The 19,255-nt window shown below is 47.2% G+C and overlaps 1 protein-coding gene across 3 annotated transcripts in view; it reads right to left on the bottom strand.

The window, feature by feature from the left end:
• The window catches only part of ABCC8 (ATP-binding cassette, sub-family C (CFTR/MRP), member 8), a 100,758-nt gene that overhangs the window by 71,844 nt on the left and 9,659 nt on the right, over positions 1–19,255 (bottom strand). For all 3 annotated transcript variants that reach the window (XM_011992945.1, XM_011992946.1, XM_011992944.1), the window contains exons 4-7: positions 12,992–13,158; positions 11,111–11,353; positions 10,013–10,201; positions 2,673–2,837 (exon numbers count right to left, since the gene is read on the bottom strand). In XM_011992945.1, coding sequence (XP_011848335.1) covers positions 2,673–2,837; positions 10,013–10,201; positions 11,111–11,353; positions 12,992–13,158 — 764 coding nt within the window. The remainder of the gene's footprint in view (positions 1–2,672; positions 2,838–10,012; positions 10,202–11,110; positions 11,354–12,991; positions 13,159–19,255) is intronic.

The raw sequence follows: 19,255 nt of genomic DNA, 5'->3' as shown, positions 1-19,255 counted from the left end.
CAGGCTTGAGTGCAGTGGCGCTATCTTGGCTCACTGCAAGCTCCTCCTCCCAGGTTCAGGCCATTCCCCTGCCTCAGCCTCCCAAGCAGCTGGGACTACAGGCACCCGGCACCACGCCCAGATAATTTTTTTGTATTTTTAGTAGAGATGGGGTTTCACCGTGTTAGCCAGGATGGTCTCGATCTCCCGACCTCATGATCTGCCCACCTCGGCCTCCCAAAGTGCTGGGATTACAGGCAAGAGCCACTTTTTTTTCTTTTTTTTTGAGATGAAGTCTCACTGTGTTGCCCAAGCTGGAGTACAGTGGCATGATCTCGGCTCACTGCAACCTCCACCTGCCGGGTTCAAGAGATTCTCCTGCCTCAGCCTCCCGAGTAGCTGGGACTACAGGTGCATGCCAACATGCCTGGCTAATTTTTGTATTTTTAGTAGAGATGGGGTTTCACTATGTTGGTCAGGCTGGTCTCAAACTCCTGACCTTGTGATCCACCCGCCTTGGCCTCCCAAAGTGCTGGGATTACAGTCATGAGCCATTGCACTCCGCCCCCCTAATTTGTTTCTCTAATTAAAACCAGTCTTTCCTTTCTGTGGCATAGTAATGAATCTCTCTTATTAACACGAAAGATTCAAACAATTTGATGAAAACGATTATATGCTAACACATTAAAAAACCATTTTTGGATCTTTTGGTGTAATTGGAAAATGTAATTTATGACATACACACAGTAAGTATATTTAATTACAAAACTGTCCAACCACAAAAGTGGCTGTGTTTTGTGGTGGTGTAAATCTGCCTGTCACTGGAGGGGTCTGAGGAGAGGCTGGGATTTCTGGAGAGGTTTTCTGAACTGAGCAACAGTTTGGTTTCTCCCAGCTCTGGGACCCCATGAGTCTTAGAAGGTCTTAGATTTTCCTGGGCTCTTTCCACTATTGTCACATAATGACATCCCTGAGGAAATACTCTGCTTTCCCAGTGAGAAACCACTGGGGATGGGCAGTGTTGCCACATACAGCTGCATAGGTTGTGCACTGCACAACTTGGGAGGGCACCGTTCACACAGACTATTCTAAGATAGCCAGAGTTTGGACTCTGACATTGTCCCCAGCCCAAGCTATATCTTTGTCCTCTCGGTCCCTTTTCTGCAGAGCTTCTTATCCTGGCTTCCACATGACCAATGTTAATGATTCTGAGGAACATTTCTGAAGAATGAGGTAGCTTCAGGATTTTACCACAACTTCATGGACATCACTAGGCATAGCTGAATCTAGTTATTCCCAATGCCCATTCTCCTCTTTGCACAGAGAATTTCTAGCAGTGCATATATAGCTGTCAAGAATAAAGATCAAGCTCTTTCTAGCCTCTCTAGATATGGCCATTTGGCCAATTTCTCACCAATGGGATGCAAGAGAGTATGTGCAAATTAAGCATTATGATTTTAAAAGGAAGATGCGTTCCCTCCTCTTGTCCCTTCTTCTGGCTGGTTTAAATGTAAATATAGTGGCAGTTTCAACAGCCACCATGGCTATTGAGATGAAAGTCACAAAAGAAGGCTGGCAGAGCAACATGACACAAGAAGCCAGGTCTCTGATCACTGAGTAGCTCCTGTGTCAGCCCTGACTCTATCTGAAGAATAAACAAACTTCTCTCCCATTTAAACTATTCTCAAACAGGATGTCTCTCTAGTTTGATAGCTGAACCAAAATCCTAGTGAAGACTCTGGGACTTGGACAACTCTCATCATCACCTTCTTCAAAGGGGCCCTGAATACTCCCTGGCTTTGATCATCTTTCCAAGAATCTCTAACAGGGAAGCCACAGAAGGCAGGACCAAGAGCCTAGACTTAAGTGACCCCAACAGACCAAATAGGTCACTCTCAGTGGGCAAGATTTCAGAGTTCAAATAGACCTTAGAGCAGTTGTCCTCAACCTTTTTGGCACCAGCAAGTGGTTTTGTGGAAGACAATTTCTCCATGGACCTGGGGGAAAGGGATGGTTTCAGGATGAAACTGTTCCACTTCAGATCATCAGGCATTAGATTCTCATAAGGAACACACAACCTAGACCCTTGCCTGCACAGTTCACAATAGGGGTCATACTCCTATGAGAGTCTAATGTAGCCGCTGATCTGACAGGAGGCAGAGCTCAGGTAATAATGCTTGCTTCCACTGCTTACCTCCTGCTGTGTGGCTCAGTTCCTAACAGGCCATGGACCAATACCCCATCTTAGAGGGCACCCTGTCTTAGAGGCTATCTAGACATGGTATGTCAAGCACATTCCTTTTTTCAAAGAAGACAGTCTGGTAGCAGAACTTTGGAATAGCCATGTAGAGAGGATTCCAAGGTTGCATTTACCCTTGGTCAGAAAGAGTGCTGTGATCAATTGGTGATGTCTGCCACTTTCAAGCCAAGGGCTGAGCAGCTGGCTTTTCAGACCTAGTCCAAGGCAGAACCAGAGCCAGAGCTACTCTGCCTCCCAAGTTCAGCCCAAGACATTTTCCACTATCCCACACTGCCTTGTCAATGGTTACTGTTTTAAAACATTGTTAATGGGCAACAAAAAATAAATTCACAGCAGAATTATTCTTGAGTGTTCATGAGGATGAATAACACTCGTGGACATTATTCCTAATAATAGTTCTTATGGTGAGGTGAAAAAATAATCATCCAAGTACCTGTATTGCTCCTCTCAAGTTAATTCCAGTTTCAATGGCCACATAGTAGGATGCTTGCAGAAATGTCCTTTGCAGTAGGAGGGCAAGGAACAGAAGCACGGCTAAGACGTAGGCATTGGCAAGGAACTCTTGGGATGAGACAAAGTAAACTCCGAGAAATTGTGTCTGTTGGAAAGAGAAGTTCAGAGGTGACTGTCACTGCCAGCAAAATGACCACTGTAGAACACATCACTGTGCCATAATGGACCATGGCCATGATTATTACAAGACCCTCCGTGCCTGCAAAGTCTTATGCAATTGTTTCTGAGTGAAAAATCAGACTGATAAATCCAACTAAACATTCTTCTAACTACAGGGAAGGTTGCTTACACCCTGTTCATCTTTCCACTTGAGGGAACAGAATGGGGCCCAATTACAACCGCAGGCCCACAAATATGACTCTCAACATTGTGGCCACAGGCCCAGGGGAGAGCATTCTGAATGGGGCAAGAATAAATAGAGCAGCTAAAACCTGCACTGGTATAGCAAGTCTCACGGTGCATGTTCTCTGCTACAGAAATGGAATCAGCAGCTCCCTTGTTCCAAACTCACCAACAGCTTGTACTGTAGCAATTACGGAGCAGAAAATGCCACTGGAAAACATGGCACCGTAGAGCTCTCGGGAGAGAATGGGAACTCATCACTTATAAGAGACGGAAAATATTTCAGACCCAAGCCCGCCAGCCTCATGGGCTCCCAGGGCCTCCTGTTAAATTTAAGGTTCTCTTGTGTACTTCCAGCAAGATCTCAGATGGCAACCAGTGAAGAAAAACAAACATTTTAACTTTGTTGCTAAAGATACCAGGGAACAACAGTGTGTCTATTTCCAAATTAAGCATCAATAACTTCCAGGAAAACTTTGATCTTGATAAATCCATTGCTCCCCAGCAGAGCCACATCAATATTTCCATGAAGACAGAACTCTGCTCTTTCTCAGACACTGCCCTGGACTGTGCGTGCTGTTTGGCAGGGTGTGGGAGCTGCTGCAGGGTAAAGAGGGATGGGAACAAAGTGATGAAAAGGAGTTTGAGGGCACATCCACAACCAGGATCAAGCAGAGAGGGCCCAGGCTCTCAGGAGGCCTTTCCCTAGAGTCAGTAATTCCTGGATCTTGGATCAGAGCTTCCTGATGGTGGTCTCTCAGTTTAACAGAGGTTCTCTAAGTCAGCCCTCACTGCTCCCTGTAGCTGTCTGGTCCTGCTCACCACTGTCTCTCCCGTGCTGTGTGCGACAGGGGTCTCTATCTGTTGGGGGCAGCAGGAAGCAGCCACAGGGAGACCACTGAGGGATGCATGCAAGACTCTAAGAGGAAGGCCCTACCCAGGGTCTCTGTCCCATTTGCCAGTGTACCAGAGGGAGACGTAGAGGGAGGAAGTTGAAGGTAGAAGGGCGGGGGTGGGCTGGAAGCAGAAAAATGGGCCTTAAAACTAGGCTGCAGGGAGAGACCTGACCTTCCGGGGAGGAAGGGGCAGGAGACAACATTTATCAGTTGCAAAACTCTATCCTCACAATACCCTACTGAGGAGGGTACCATTATTAGCCCCATTTCATACATGAAAAAAGGAGTTTCAGTAGGGTTAGTGGCTGGCCCAAGGTCACACGCTGGTAAGGGGACAACATATGAACATGAACCTGGATGATGTCCAAAACACTACCCCAGACCCAGTGTCTAGGCCTCGTCCAGGCCTTTGACCTTAAGTGTCCTAGTGTCAGTTACAGGCTTATGACTTGTCGGGGACGGAAACATGCACCCCTGGCTGGTACTGGGTCAGAAATATAGGCATGTAGGGGTTAGGAAGACTTGGTCCTGTTTAACATGGCCTGGGATTCTTCTGTCTCACTGTCCTCTGCAGGGACGCAGCTCTGGAGACTGGAGTCCATGATTTTAAAGCAACAACACATCATGAGAATTTATCCCAAAGAAAATAATTTCACATAAGGTAATGGCTGTATGAACACAGACATTTATTTTGGGGCCAGAGCAAGAGGAGAATGCAAAAACCCACATAAATGTTCAACCACAGGGAATGATTACGTAATTATGATACTCCTGGGAACACTATGCACCCAAGACCACTGATTCTCATGAAAGCTCTGGAGAAACATGGACTGCCACACACATGCTGTGTTACGATGAGCAGAAAACACACAGGCTGGAGAATGATGGCTGGAAAAGCCAACTGATCATGTTTGTTCATTAGACTGTGTGTGTTACTTAAATATACTAGTCAGTATTTGTGCATTTTTAATAAAACAACAAATTCTAGTTTTGCAGTTCTAAAGGCAAAACTTTAACTCCCTCCCTGCCCCCAACAAACATATCCTAGGGTCAGAAAATGACTTTTGTAGATTGAGAATTTTGTGACCTGTTAAAATAAAAATCTCACTGCAGCTATAAGTCATTGGGTCATTATTAGATCGCTCTTCAAAGAGTTGGTTTAAAAGGGATGGAACCTGGAATAGCTAAGTTTCAGTTAAGAAGTGGGTACCTGGCTAGGCCTGGTGGGTCATGCCTGTAATCCCAGTACTTTGGGAGGCTGAGGTAGGCGGATGACCTGAGGTTAGGAGTTTGAGACCAGCCTGGTCAACATGCTGAAACAGTGTTTCTACTAAAAATACAAAAAAAAATAGCCAGGAATGGTGATGCATGCCTGTAATCCCAACTACTCGGGAGGCTGGGCCAGGAGAATCGCTTGAACCTAGGAGGCAGAGGTTGCAGTGAGCTCAGATTGCGCCAATGCACTCCAGCCTGGGAGACAGAGTGAGACTCCACCCTCCACCAAACAAACAAACAAAAAAAATTAGTGGGTACTAGACTAGCCAAGAGGCCTGCCGTGCTGCCCAAGGAAGGCAGGCCCTGGTGGAGTCTACCTAGAAGAGGGTCCTGGGTATGATAGCACTGGCCAGCACCCTGCAGGTACCAAGGCAAGAGAGAAAAGACTAAGGACCTACAACCTGACACTCGGTGGAAGAAAATGCTTTGGAAAATCACAGGCCCTAGTCTTGCACTTTCACAAGCTCTCAGGGAAGAATTGTGTTTGTTTCCAGGGATTTCCCCAGTAGTCCTCAATATACATTTTTTAAAAGTAATCAAGCCAATGATCTTCATGCCCCCATGTACTTTCTACAGAAGTTATTACACATTTTGTAGTTGAGGCTTGCAAAATGTGACTGCTGAGGAGGATAAAGAGAGTTAACTGCAGAGGTAGGACTAGAACCCAGCATTCCCACCTCTACAGTTTGGACCCCCATTGTCTCTGCCAGGCCAGAGGTGTGATTGGAAAGGTCCCCTTCACATGTTCTCTGGTGCTTAAAGGAGAGAGGATCACTTGGGCTCTTGCTTCTTATTTTGGCAGGTGCCAAAAGGTGAGTTGTCCATAGGTCCCAGCCCTGGGAGGCCCTGGGTAAAGAATAAAACTATCTTTGGCCACCCAGAGACCAACACACCTACCCATTCATCCAAGACTGTTTGATATGGTGGTTAAGAGCCTGGACTTAGAGGTCCTGACTCATAATATATTAGCCACTGTGTCCTTAGGTAAGTTCCTCAACCTCTCTTAGCTTCAGTTTCCTCATCTGTAAGATGAGGCTCAGAGAGTTGTTATGAGAAGTCAATGTAACAGTGCACAGGAAAAACAGGAAGTGTAAGCACTCAATATATAGTAACTGCTGCATTATTCCTTCACTGCAGAACCATTTCCCATGCATCTCCTGGGTGTCAGGCAGGGAGGGGGCTGAGTGCTGGGCACACAGAGGTCAGATAACGGGGGACAGAGGATCAAGTCGGGGAAAGAGACAGAGCACTTTGATAGGATGTTATGTGAGCACAGAGGAGGGGCATCTAATTCAACCAGGTGAAGTTTTCCTGGAGCAGATGACATTTGAGCAGAGTCTTGGCGGCTAAGAAGGAGCTAGTGAATTGAAGGCAGGTACTCTAGGCTAGACCAGCTGCATGGACATGGTTATGAAGAGGCCAGCCCACATACTAAAACCACAAAGTCACAGAAACACCAAGGCATACACATTCATTAAGTCACTCATAATGATAGCCACAAATATGGCCATCCAAACGGGCACACACACACACACACACACACATGCAGAAAGACACACCAAAAGACATAGGGACAAACAGAATACACATACAGAACCATAAGCAGTTCTTAGGGGAACTCATTCAGAAACACATACACACTACGAAACCTACACGTTTTCCTACTGAGATTTAAAGGCTGTTTGAAGCTTTAGCCCTTCGATCAAACCCAGACTGTTCCTTCTTCCTTTGGCTCAGCCGATAGCCCAGGGCAGTGCTGGCAGGTTTCAGACACCAGCAGCTCATTATGAATCCAATTCTCTTGCCCTCCAGACAGATCTGTGGCATCCATGGCAGGTGACAGATTGGGAGTAGAGGTTGGGCTGGAGAGGAGGAGGCGGGAAAGAGTTATGGATCATAGGCAGAGCCCAAACTGGGTCCCAGCTTTCCCTGGGGAGTGGCAGTGGGGTGACAGGAGCATCAAAGATCTGGCAAGTCACAGACACTTTCAGTAACTAAAGAGGACATCAGAAATGTTTGTCCTTGTGGATACCAAGGATGATATGTTTCTTGCCAACTCTGAGAATCTTAGGAAGGAAGAGTAATGATGAATAAACCATAGGTGCCCCGCTGTGCCGACTGCTGCAGGATGGATCAAGGCTGGGCAGAAAAAAGGGCTTCCTCTCCCAGATTGTGAAACATTGCAACATGTAGCTAGGGAGCTTCCTTCTTTGTCATTCATAAAGACCAGAATAGCAGTCAGTTCTCTCGGGATTAGAATGGCTTGGGGGCTGGGAGATGAACCAAATGATCTCAGTAAATGATCCCTTTCCCCCATTTTCTCCGAGCTCAGAAGCCCAAATGAGAATTAAGCCACATCCCACGCAACCACATGATGGAGAGTTCTTTGTTGCGGACACTGGAGACTATATTTACTTTCAACTCTCGTTTCTGTGTCGGAAATTTGCTGATTGTGTTTGGGCTGCAGGGAACAAATATTAAATCTGATAAGGCCCACTGCCACTGAGGCAGGGCCATCTGTCTCCGGGATTTGTGTGCTCAGTAACTGGGACAAGAGCATTCCAATGAGAGGGTAATAAACCCCAGGGTTTGTGTATAAACAAAGGGAAAAAAAAGGGCAATGATAAAGTTCAGATGAACTAAAGTTCTAAGTGTTCTCACCATCTCTTTGGCACATCCTGCCTCCGAGTTCTCTCCTTAGCAGAATCCCAGAAGGGTTTTGGGAAACACAGGAAGAAGAGAGTGGTGTGGACACTCTGATAAGGGCTCTGGCTTGTGTCATTTCCCCCTAATATTAACAACTGGCTCCATGCTGCTTCAGGATTGCCAATGGAGGGTATTCTGGGGTAGCCTATGGTCAGGCTAGCGTTGAAGGTGACACTCCTGTAGACAAGAGAAGCAGCCACTTCCCCTCTCTTTTATGGGCCAGATAAAGTAGAGAGGCTCAAAAAGCCAGAGATGGCTTCAAAAACTATCAAAGTTTAAGTAAGCAAAAGCGGTCCTTGCATTCTTGATTGAGCAAGAAATCTTCCCATGGCAGCCTGGCAAATTGCTACTCGTCCGTCAAGACCCCATTCAAACATCCCCTCCTCTATGAAGCTGTTCATGACCACTGGCTAAGTTAATCACTCTCTTTTCCCACAATTCCCTGAATATACCTCCTAAGAGTCATATGTAACATGTAGCATAGAAGTAATTTATTTCGATTTCTCTCCTCACCATTGGGTTTCATAATCCTTGGAGCCTGAGGTGATGGCTTGATAATAATAGTAAATTTAGCTTCCTGGTTGTAAATGTCCAGACTGTGGAGTGAAAGAGTCTTATATTCAAATTCTGCCTCTGTTACTAACTAGCTGAGAGACCCTGGGGAAAGTTACTTAACCTTTCTGAGCCTCAACTTTCTCATCTGTAAAATGTGGATAAGAATACCTATCATCTCATAAACTGTACAATATTTGAGGTATATCACAGTAAAGCTGTTGCAAAATATAGTCATACCAAAGGGTAGTTTTAGGGATTAAATCACATATGGATAACTTGTGCACCTAGCCAGGTATGTATTATGTGGTCAATAAGTGGCTGTTAATATTGTTAATCATCCTTGTCATAACTATTGCTTTCATATTCCCACAGCCCAACCCAGGCCTGGCACACAGCAGTGTTCAATAAATGTTTGCTGCATAAATCAGATTCGACGTATCTCATATCTGTGGCCAACACTGTTCAGCTGACTAATTATATTTCCAGAAAAATGAACATAAACCTCCTGAGGATTAACTGCTAGCTGCGATTTTAGAGCTCATGAGATGAACAAATGTTACGCACAGTGTCATAAATTATTAAAAACCCTAATTCCCAATTCTCCGCATTATTTTCAGACTGTCTGTGGTTAAAATGTTATAATGACATCCTCACTTGGAAACTAAAACTCTGAAACTTATTAGGGGTAAAAAGTTTTTCATTTTGTGGCCATTTAAACCTAAACGGCTGCAAAGAAACAGACTATAGAACACAGTCTCCCCAGCCCCCGAAGTGGATGCTACGGCCCCACGCAGGGAAAATAACCCCCAGGAAGGGTTTTCTAGCTCCAACAAATTTCAGTTTGTAGAATCTTTACAACTGCAAAGGCCATTGGATATAATCAAGTCTAACAAGTTTCCAGTGTTTTTAAGCCATGGAAACTTTCATTAAAAAAGAAATTTTAATAGAAAAGTCCAACATATTAATAAAACTCGGGCAACTTTGAATGAAATTTGGAGTGGGGAGAGACAAAACTCCACTCATGAGGGTTTCCCACTTCTCTCTGCTCTGACAGCAGCTCCCAAGATGCCCCTGCAGAAGCTCAAGTGCCAGCATTTACAGGACTGAAGAAGACAGATGTTCAAAAGTTTTAGTTTACTAAGATGACATAAACTGAAAGTCAACAAATCCAAGCCACAGAAGCTCTAGACATTGGACAAACAAAAGCACCTCCTGCAGTTTTTGGACTGACCTGACTACCGGAAGAGGTATTATGGTAGTGATGGTGAGAGGAGAGTAGGACACCCTTGGGGCACAGGCTTGCCCCCTGGCATTTCTGTTGACCAGATGCAGAGTATTCTGTGGTGGGGATACTGCTATAGGCTTTGTGCATGTGTGAGGAGCCACTCCAGTGTGGCCATGGCTCACATGCTCTGGCCTGTTGCACTCTCAGAAACAACTGAAAACCATCTAGAGGGTGCCTTACCCTACTGCTGGGGCTGCCTACCTTGGGCTGGAAGACGTCGTTTTCCTTCCCAAGGTGGTCCACGATCCCAAAGATGCACAGTGGCCCGGCGAAGCCCAGCAGGTCGGCCAAGATGCGGAAAGTGCTGCTGAGGACCAGGCGCCTCCCGAAGGCATGGCTGAGTGCCTGCCAGATGGCCCGGGCACCTTGAGTGCCCTGCATGTCCTTCCTCTGCCCAGAGAGACCATGGCCAGGTCAGGGTGGCTGAGGGCTCATTCAGGGCTGGGCCTAGCCTCCCAGGATGCCCCTCGCTCCTGTTGCCTGGGGAAACCCAGTGGCCACATCCTCTGCAAGCAGGTGAACTCCAGGAAGAGATCATGGAATCAGCAAGTGCACAATTGGGAGGGCCCTATCAACGCCAACATGGTCTAGATGGGCAAACTGAGGCCAGATGATTGCTCAAGGTCACACAGCTGGTCAGGGACTATGTGATGAGCACAGCATTGGAATGAGGAAGTGGCCATGTGGCACACTCACTCATTACCACCTGCCACTGTGTCTGCCTCAGCAACTGCCCCGGTGCGAGGACAGAGGCAGTGAAGGAGCACTGGACCGGGAGTCAGGAGACTGGCTCTGCTGCCTGCCAGCTGTGGGCCAGCTCTGGGCAGGTCACGGCCTTTCTCAGGGCCTCAATTTGCTCCTCAGTGACATGGGGAGATTCCTGTCTGGCTCAATTCATAGAGTTACCATAAGGATCAGACCACTAATACCCCTGCTCTCCAAATCAAGAGAACATTCCAACCTTTATAGTCAGTAAGCTCCAGAGGAAAGAGCACAGGGGCATGAGAGTCCAGTGGGGTCACTTCCCTTCTCAGAGCCTCAGTTTCCCCATCTGGATGAGGACATTGGACTAGATGACCTAAACGGTAAGGGCCATTCCAACTGTACCTGTCCTATGACTCTTCAGCCCTGCACCTGTCCCTGGTTCACTGTGTGACTTAAGGCAAGCTTCTTCCCCTCACCAGCCTCAGTTTCCCCACTTGTCCCACCAGGATTTTGACCTAATGCCCTTTGAGGTCCCTCTCTGTGACCCTAAACCAGAAGGCAAGGAATAGATGGTGTGGCTGTGCCCCCACTGACCACCTGGGCGTCAAAGGCCTCGCGGAGCCGCTGGTAGTTGGTGAGGGCCCTCATGGCGATGGGTAGCTTCCCAATGGCTCGCAAGTCGATGGGCTTCTTGTGGGCAGTCTTGATGAAGGTGTTCATCCACCAGTAGGTACCTTTGGACAGCAGATTCACGAAGGGCTGCAGAAAGCGCACCCCTAGGTCCTGCAGGTCCTCCGGCGGCTTCACCTCCCTCGGTGTCTTGAAGAAGATGTATCTCTGTGGGGCACATGGGCCATGGGGGATGGGTAAGTGCAACTTCTCACCACTCCCTACCTTGCCCCAGCAAGGATTTGGGGTTGTGATATTCCACACTTGATCTCTAACAGATGGGGCCATCTTTCACCTGTAATTATTACCAGGAAAAGGATTCCCCAACACTTCCTGGCCACCAATGTCAGAGCCTCCTGACTTTGTAACTGCTCATTGAGGTTGACTTTGAATCCCCCATGGCTAGGCTGGGTTGGGTTTAGGTTGGGCTGGGGAGGAGCAGGAATCTCTCATGTACTATCTTCTCCACAGATCTAAGGATACCACCATGTTTCATATACAGTTCACAGAACTCCAAGTCATGTAGACCTGGTTTCGAATCCTGGCTTCTCCACTTACCAGCAAGGTGTTTTGGACAAGCCTCATCTAAAAGGTTTCCTCATCTATAAAGGGGACAGTGCTTGCATCACAGGGTTCCTGTGAGGGTCACTGGAGGGTGGGGGGACACATAAGGAGCCTTGTGCCCTTCAGATCACCAACTAAAAGCAGAAGAGTCAGAGACATGCAAGCAGTCCAAGTTTGAAAGGGCTATAGCCCTCACTGCTGGCTGGAAGGCAGGGAAAGGGTTTTCTCACTTGTCGCTGGCAGATTACAATCTTTCTGGAGGGCAATATGTAACACTGATGAAAATTTAAAATACACAGACCCTTTGATCCCGCAACGCCATTCCTTCGACTCTCTCCCACAGAAATAAAAGCAGCAATACATAAATGTGAGTATGCTCGATACACCATTATTCATGAAGGCAAGAGCTTGGCAACAAAGTGAATGCCCATCCATAGAGAAATAGCTGAATACATTATGGCTCATCCATACGATGGAAAATTATGCAGCCATTAAGAAAATAGAATTAGCTATATCAGATGGCTTGGAGGAAGTCCCAAGAGATATTTGTTGGGTGAGAAAAGCACAGTGCAGAAAACAGTGCATAATATGATCCCATTCTTACAAGATAAATACTGAGGGGGAAACCTACATATTCACTTGTGTTGAGAGGAAAAAACCTGAATAGATATTTATTTAGCTAGACACATATGGTTTCATACTAATAAAAACAAAGCATGGGAAAGACAGATGAGTTCATTAGTCTGGGCTACCTGGGGAGGTAGGGGCAGGGGAAGGGGAAGGTTGGAGTCTGGGGTGGGAAAGAGAGAGGGAGGCGGGAGCAAACAGAAAGGAAAACAAAACACTCATTCATGTATGCATGTGACGATATGAATACATTAAAGCAAAGACAAGTCCCCCACCACCGAAGAAAGAAAGGAGAGGCCAGTGCCTGATGCTTATCTTCCCTCTCTACGGAAAGTCATTCGCCAACCTCAGCAAACACACCTGTCACCCCCCTCCCTCTGGGAGCCTGGGGTAGAGCACACGTGGGCCAGATGCAGTGTCTCTCCTGAAACTTCCCCCGCCATGGCCCCACTCCCCTTTACGGGGGCAGGTAAAACAAGTTGACCCCTTCTCAGCTTGGCTGAGAAGCAGGGTGGGCCCTGTCCTGCCCAGGGCCGAACCCAGGGCAGGACAGAGGCCACAGCCTCTGCTCCCCACCCTGCCCTGGCCCACGTGCATCCTCAGTGGCCGGCTTACCCTCACCCTGATGACATTGACCTCCACGAGGAGCAGCATCCCATAGAGGATCACCAGCAGCCCCGTGAGGCAGAAGCGTAGCTGCGAGAAGCCGATGGCGTGGTCCAAGAACTTGACAAACTTGATGGTCTTGGTGATGAAGGCCAGGGTCCAATACACCAGCAGGGCTGCCGAGGAGAGATGGAAGATCATGGAGACGTGTGTGCATCATGTGTGTACACTCACGTAATATGTGCAAGTATGTGGCAGAGAAGGAGACAGAATGAGCATGCCCAGGTGTGTACACTTCCGAGTAAAGGGATGTGCACGTGTGACTATATCAGAGTGTGTGACTCTAAGATGATGCATATTCGTCTTAACATTCATGAAAAACACCAATAATCTCATAAATCAAACTGGTCAGACAAATGTCCCTTAACAAGAAGTGATCATGGGAAGAATAAGAAATTTATTTCTTAAATTTAACTAAGTTACAGGCACTGTGCCAAATAAACACTTTAAATACATGAGCTCATTTATTCCTCACCATCACTTTTCAAAGAAAGTGCACTGCCGTCACCCCCAATTGCTCAGACAAAGGAAATGAGGCTCAGAAAGACGAGATAACTGATCCAAGGCCACACACCCATTAACTGGCAGAGCTGGGCTGGTCTGACGCTGGAGCCCATGCATGCAAGCTCCATGCTATAATGACTTCCTTGTGGAATTTCCAAGTGAGAGAAATCTTAAAGGTCATTCAGTCCAGCCTTTTATTTTACAGATGAGGAAACTGAGACCCAGAGACAGGATGCGACCTTGCCCAAGTGCACTGGCAGCCAGGGACAGAGAGAGGGTGAAAGCCTGGGTTCCTGTCCTCACAGTCCAGAGCCCACCACAGCATGATGATGGAGCAGGGCCATGGGAGACATGGAAAAAGCCAGCCACAGTTCCATGAGGCAGTGTTATACAGGGGTTAGTGGTGGTGGTCCCTCAGCCAGATACACCTGGGCTCAGAGCCGGTGAGATAATAGCTGTGTGACCTTGGATTAGTCACTTAGCCCTCTAGAGCTTAGTTTCCTCATCCATTAAGTGGGAATCATAATAGTGCTACCTAGAAGGTTCTTGTGAGAAACGTATGGAAAGCATTTAGTGCAGTGAGCCTCACACGCAGCCGGTGCTCTTTGGACATTAGCTGTTATTTTTTATTATCTCTAGATTTAAGACCTGGGGCAGGTAAACCTCAGAAGCTATCAGTAGATTCTATCCTAAATTCTTGCACACACGCCCACTTCAATCTGCCAGTAAATCACTGTCAGCGTCCAACAACCAAAACCAGCAATAACCTGTGAAGTCCCCCTCTGAGGGTGGGGGAGATTTTAGCACTGGCAGCTCTTTCCTCCTCCCTCTTAGACCAAATGTGGATAAGGTCAGCCTCATGCCACAGAGCCCCTCTCCAGAGGACTTGAGTGAGGGAGACTTTCACTCTGCCCTCTATCCCTATGTGGGCCTGGGCATGGAAGCCAGAGCATTGCTTGGGGACAAATCTGGGATCTGTCCTGCCTGGCTCGGGGTTAGGAAACAGGTTGAGATGTTGGGTCCCACCCTGTGCCCAGGGCTGAGCTCACCCAGGGGATCAATGCCATCCACCTTGGGTCCCTGCATGAGGACATTAGGATGGGGGCAGAAGCATCTGCCTTCTGGTCCCATGCCTCAGGACTGGAATAATGTCCCCCAGCTCAGGCTGGTCTCTAGGTCTCGAGGAATTCCACAGCTGAAGGCTGTCCCCCTGCCTCCACTCCACTCTTGGACAGATTCTATCCCAGGCCTCAGAAGCCCTTTAGCCCTTAGTGAGAGCTGCCTACTGGAGCTGACTTGAAAATATGCCTCACGCCTGTCTTGTCCCTAACACTTAACAGATATGGTCTGATTTGCTCTTCATTACAACCCTATGACTTAGGCAGGGACTTATTCTTCTTCCTGCCCGGGTGGGGAATCGGAGGCTCAGAGAACTTGGATGTCTTGTGCAAGGTCACACAGGGAATTAGCGGTGGACCTAGGACTAGGCCCAGAGGTTTTTTTGCACAGTCCTGTCCTGCAGTGCTGAGTGCTCAGCCTGTTGCCAGACACAGCAGCACTCAGCAAAAGCTGAATGCCTGATGAGAGAAGAGGGAAAAGGAAGGAAAGAGACATAACATGGGGACTGCTGGTGAGCTCCCATTACTCCTCCTTCTCCCTCCAATCTTCTCCCTTACCCCATGCCTCTCCCATTAACAAATGCTGTCTATTTCACCTCCTAAATATCTTGAATCTATCTACTTCTCTCCATCCCTGTGGTATACCACCTAAGTCCAGGCATCATCATGTCTCCTCTGGATTCCCGCTCCACCCTGAGAGCCTTCTCATTGGTTTCCCCACTTCCTCCCTATCTTGTTCTCCTCCAAGCTGGTCTCCATAAAGCAATTATTATGATTATGTTGAAAACCCCTCAATGCACCCATGTTCATAGCAGTGCTATTTACAAGAGTCAAGAGGTGAAAGCAACCCACTGACAGATGAATAGATAAACAAAATGTGACATATCCATACAGTGGAATATTAGTGGCATATCCATACAGTGGAATATTAGTGAAATATCCATGCAGTGGAATATTAGCCTTAAAAAGGAAGGAAAAAAAATTTCAATACATGCTACAACATGGATGAACCTTGAGGACATTATGCTCAGTGAAATAAGCAAGTCATAAAAAGACAAATAGGCCAGGCATGGTGGCTCACACCTGTAATCCCAGCATTTTGGGAGGCTGAGGTGGGTGGATCACAAGATCAGGAGTTCAAGACCAGCCTGGCCAACATGGTGAAACTCCGTCTCTACTAAAAATACAAAAATTAGCCAGGCATGGTGGCGAGCGCCTGTAATCCCAGCTACTCAGGAGGCTGAGGCAGGAGGATTGCTTGAATCCTGGAGTTGGAGGTTGCAGTGAGTCGAGATCACACCACTGCACTCTAATCTGGGCAACAGAGCAAGACTCTGTCTCAAAAAAAAAAAAAAAAAAAAAAAAAAAGACAAATAGTGTATGATGCCGCTTAGATGAGGTACCTAGAGTGCCCTAATTCATAGATAGAAAGTAGAATGGTGCTTGCCAGGGGCTGTAAGGAGGGAGAAGTGGGAAGTTATCGTTTAATAGGTACAGAGTTTCAACTTGGGAAGATGAAAAAGTTCTGAAGATGGATAGTGGTGATGGCTACACAGCAATGTGAATATACTTTTTTTTTCTTTTTTTGAGACAGGGTCTCACTCTGTTGTCTAGGCTGGAGTGCAGTGGCACAATCCTTTTTTTTTTCTTTTTTTTCTAATTTTTATTGGTGCATATATATATATATTTTTCTTTTTTTATTATACTTTATGTTCTAGGGTACATGTGCACAACGTGCAGGTTTGTTACATATGTATACATGTGCCATGTTGGTGTGCTGCAGTGGCACAATCTTGGCTGGAGTGCAATGGCACAATCTTGGCTCATTGTAGCCTCCACTTCCCAGTCTCAAGTGATCCTCTCTCCTCAGCCTCCCACGATCCTCCCACCTCAGCCTCCCAAGTAGTTGGGACTACAGGTGTACATTGCCATGCCCAGCTAATTTTTATGTTTTTTGTAGAGATGGGGTTTTGCCACGTTGGCCAGGCTGGTCTCGAACTTCTGAGCTCAAGCAATCGACCTGCCTTGGCCTCCCAAGGTGCTGGGATTACAGGCATGAGGCACCATGCCCAGCTGTGAATATACTTAATGTCACAGAACACTATACTTAAAAATGGTTAAGATGATAAATTTTATGTTAAACCACACAGACACACACACACACACAAACTTCCCATTGCTGTTGGGATAAAGGCCAACATCTGTGGTGCGACCTTCCAGCTGGGTGCGGTGGCTCACGGCAGTAATCTCAACACTTTGGAAAGTTGAGACTTGATCATTTAAGGCCAGGAGTTCAAGACCAGCCTGGTCAACAGGGTGAAATCCCAACTCTTCTAAAAACACAAAAAACTATCCGAGTGTAATGGTGCATGCCTGAATTCCCAGCTACTCAGCAGGCTGAGGCACGAGAATCTGCTTGAACCTAGGAGGTGGAGGTTGTAGTGACCCAAGGTGGTGCCACTGCACTCCAGCCTGGGCACAAGCAAACAAAACCCAAAGTCCAGCTCCCCTCCACTTTGCACCCCTGCCACTCTTTTTCTTCTGAATTTTCTTTTTCTTTTTTCTTTTTTTTTTTTTTTTTGAGACGGAGTCTCGTTCTATCGCCCAGGCTGGAGTGCAGTGGCCGGATCTCAGCTCACTGCAAGCTCTGCATCCTGGGTTCACACCATTCTCCTGCCTCAGCCTCCTGAGTAGCTGGGACTACAGGTGCCTGCCACCTCGCCCGGCTAGTTTTTTGTATTTTTTTTAGTAGAGACGGGGTTTTACCATGTTAGCTAGGATGGTCTCGATCTTCTGACCTCGTGATCCGCCCGTCTCGGCCTCCCAAAGTGCTGGGATTACAGGCTTGAGCCACCGCGCCCGGCCTCTTCTGAATTTTCTAATGTGTTTTGTTCCTTCTGCCTTGGGGCCTTCGCACATGCTGTTCCCTCTACCTGAAGCACTCTTTCCTCCCTTCTTCCAGTTAGTGTCTTCAGTTCTCAGCTCAAATATGACTTTCAGAGAACATTTCCTTGGCTTCATCTGGGTTCCAGGATCATGGTTCCTTCATGGAAAAATGTAAGCTGCACCACAGGTCCCCTTTCTGTGGGACTCCATACCCAGGTCAGACATCAGCCTCCTCAGAGGGCCAGCCATTCTCCCAATATGCATTGCCCACTGTCCCTGCAGCTCACAGGCGCGTCCCTTCCACTTTTCCCTGTTCTAGAATTTCTGGCTCTGTGGAGCCTCCTTTCAAGGGAAGATAACTCCAACAAGGGGAATGGAGGGAGTTAGTCTTTGTTCCTTAGAAAAGGACAAATCCATCCATGGGTGATAGCTTGTGCTTTAAAGAGAGAACATTATGTTTTTACTGGAGAATGAGAAAATGAACTCCTCGGATGTCCACACAGGGTGTTTCCAGAGGGCACTGGTCAGCCAGGCCCTGGTGGTTAGTGAAGGGTTCTCTACAGACGAGGAGCTGCTTCAGAAATGGAAGCAGGGTGGCTCCCTGAAGCCTGTATTTAACTTCTCCCCTCTCAACCTGCTTCCCCCAGCTTCCGTTCATACTCACGTGGGGGGCCCTGGGTTAGGGGTAGGGGGATCACCTGGATAATCCTGATGGAGCTCAGATCCCACCTTCTACAGAAAGGCAGACCTGTGATTAGTGCAAGAAGCACCCTGTACTCCCTGAACACAACAGTGTCACTGGCTTAGCACAGAGCGTGCCAGACTCCAAATGTCAATTCGATGCGGTGATTCCTAAAAATTAGTCCGACTTAATGACACAGTGTGAACACAGTCTAACTGCCAGATGTACAGCCCCAGCCTTAGACACACAGGCTGAACCCCAATACAGAGGCCGACCTGCAGACTGATACCTTTGCCCCAAGGACAGAGTCTGAGGGCCCTTAGACACACAGTGTCAGAAATGATTAGGAGATTGCACGGATGCTAGATTCCCGGCTGTGCCCCTTGACGAGCTAGATTAGTGCTAGTTATTTAACCGCTGAGCCTCAGTTTTCTGATATGTAAAGGGAAAATAATAAAGGTACCTACCTCATAGAGTTGTTGAAAGGATTAAATGAGTTAATACATATCACATAGGTAGGATGGGGCCTGGCATACAGTAAGTACAAAGTGAGTATTTGCCGTTATTATTTTTAACCTCTCAGTTTCAGGGTCCACATTGGAAAATGGGGATATTAACAATACCAATAAGGAGGCTGGGGGAATTAGCCTGTGGGACAATGAATATAAGGAACATGGCACGGAGCCTGCCCCACAGCACATACTCAGTAAATGTCAACCATCATCCTGTTGCTTCTGCCTGGGACCCCAGTCCTGCAGTATTTAACATTTCAGAAGCTCTAAGTGGGCACTCCTTCCTGAGTCTCTCTAAATGTTAGCAAACCTGAAGTTCTGGTCCCAGAGCCTTTCTCTTCTCTCCCCAGGTGACCTCTTCCAGTCTCAAGCTTTCTTTCTCCCTTTCTTTTTTCTTTTCTTTTCTCTTCTCTTCTCTTTCCTTCTTTTCTTTCTTTCCTTCTTTCTTTCTTTCTTGACGAGTCTTGCTCTGTCACCCAGGCTGGACTGCAGTGGTGCGATCTCAGCTCAC

This window comes from Mandrillus leucophaeus, unplaced genomic scaffold (assembly GCF_000951045.1).
Source record: "Mandrillus leucophaeus isolate KB7577 unplaced genomic scaffold, Mleu.le_1.0 Scaffold420, whole genome shotgun sequence".
NCBI classification, from domain to species: Eukaryota; Metazoa; Chordata; class Mammalia; order Primates; family Cercopithecidae; genus Mandrillus; species Mandrillus leucophaeus.
The sequence above is the reverse complement of the archived record's forward strand: the minus strand, read 5'-3'. Positions and strand labels throughout refer to the sequence as shown.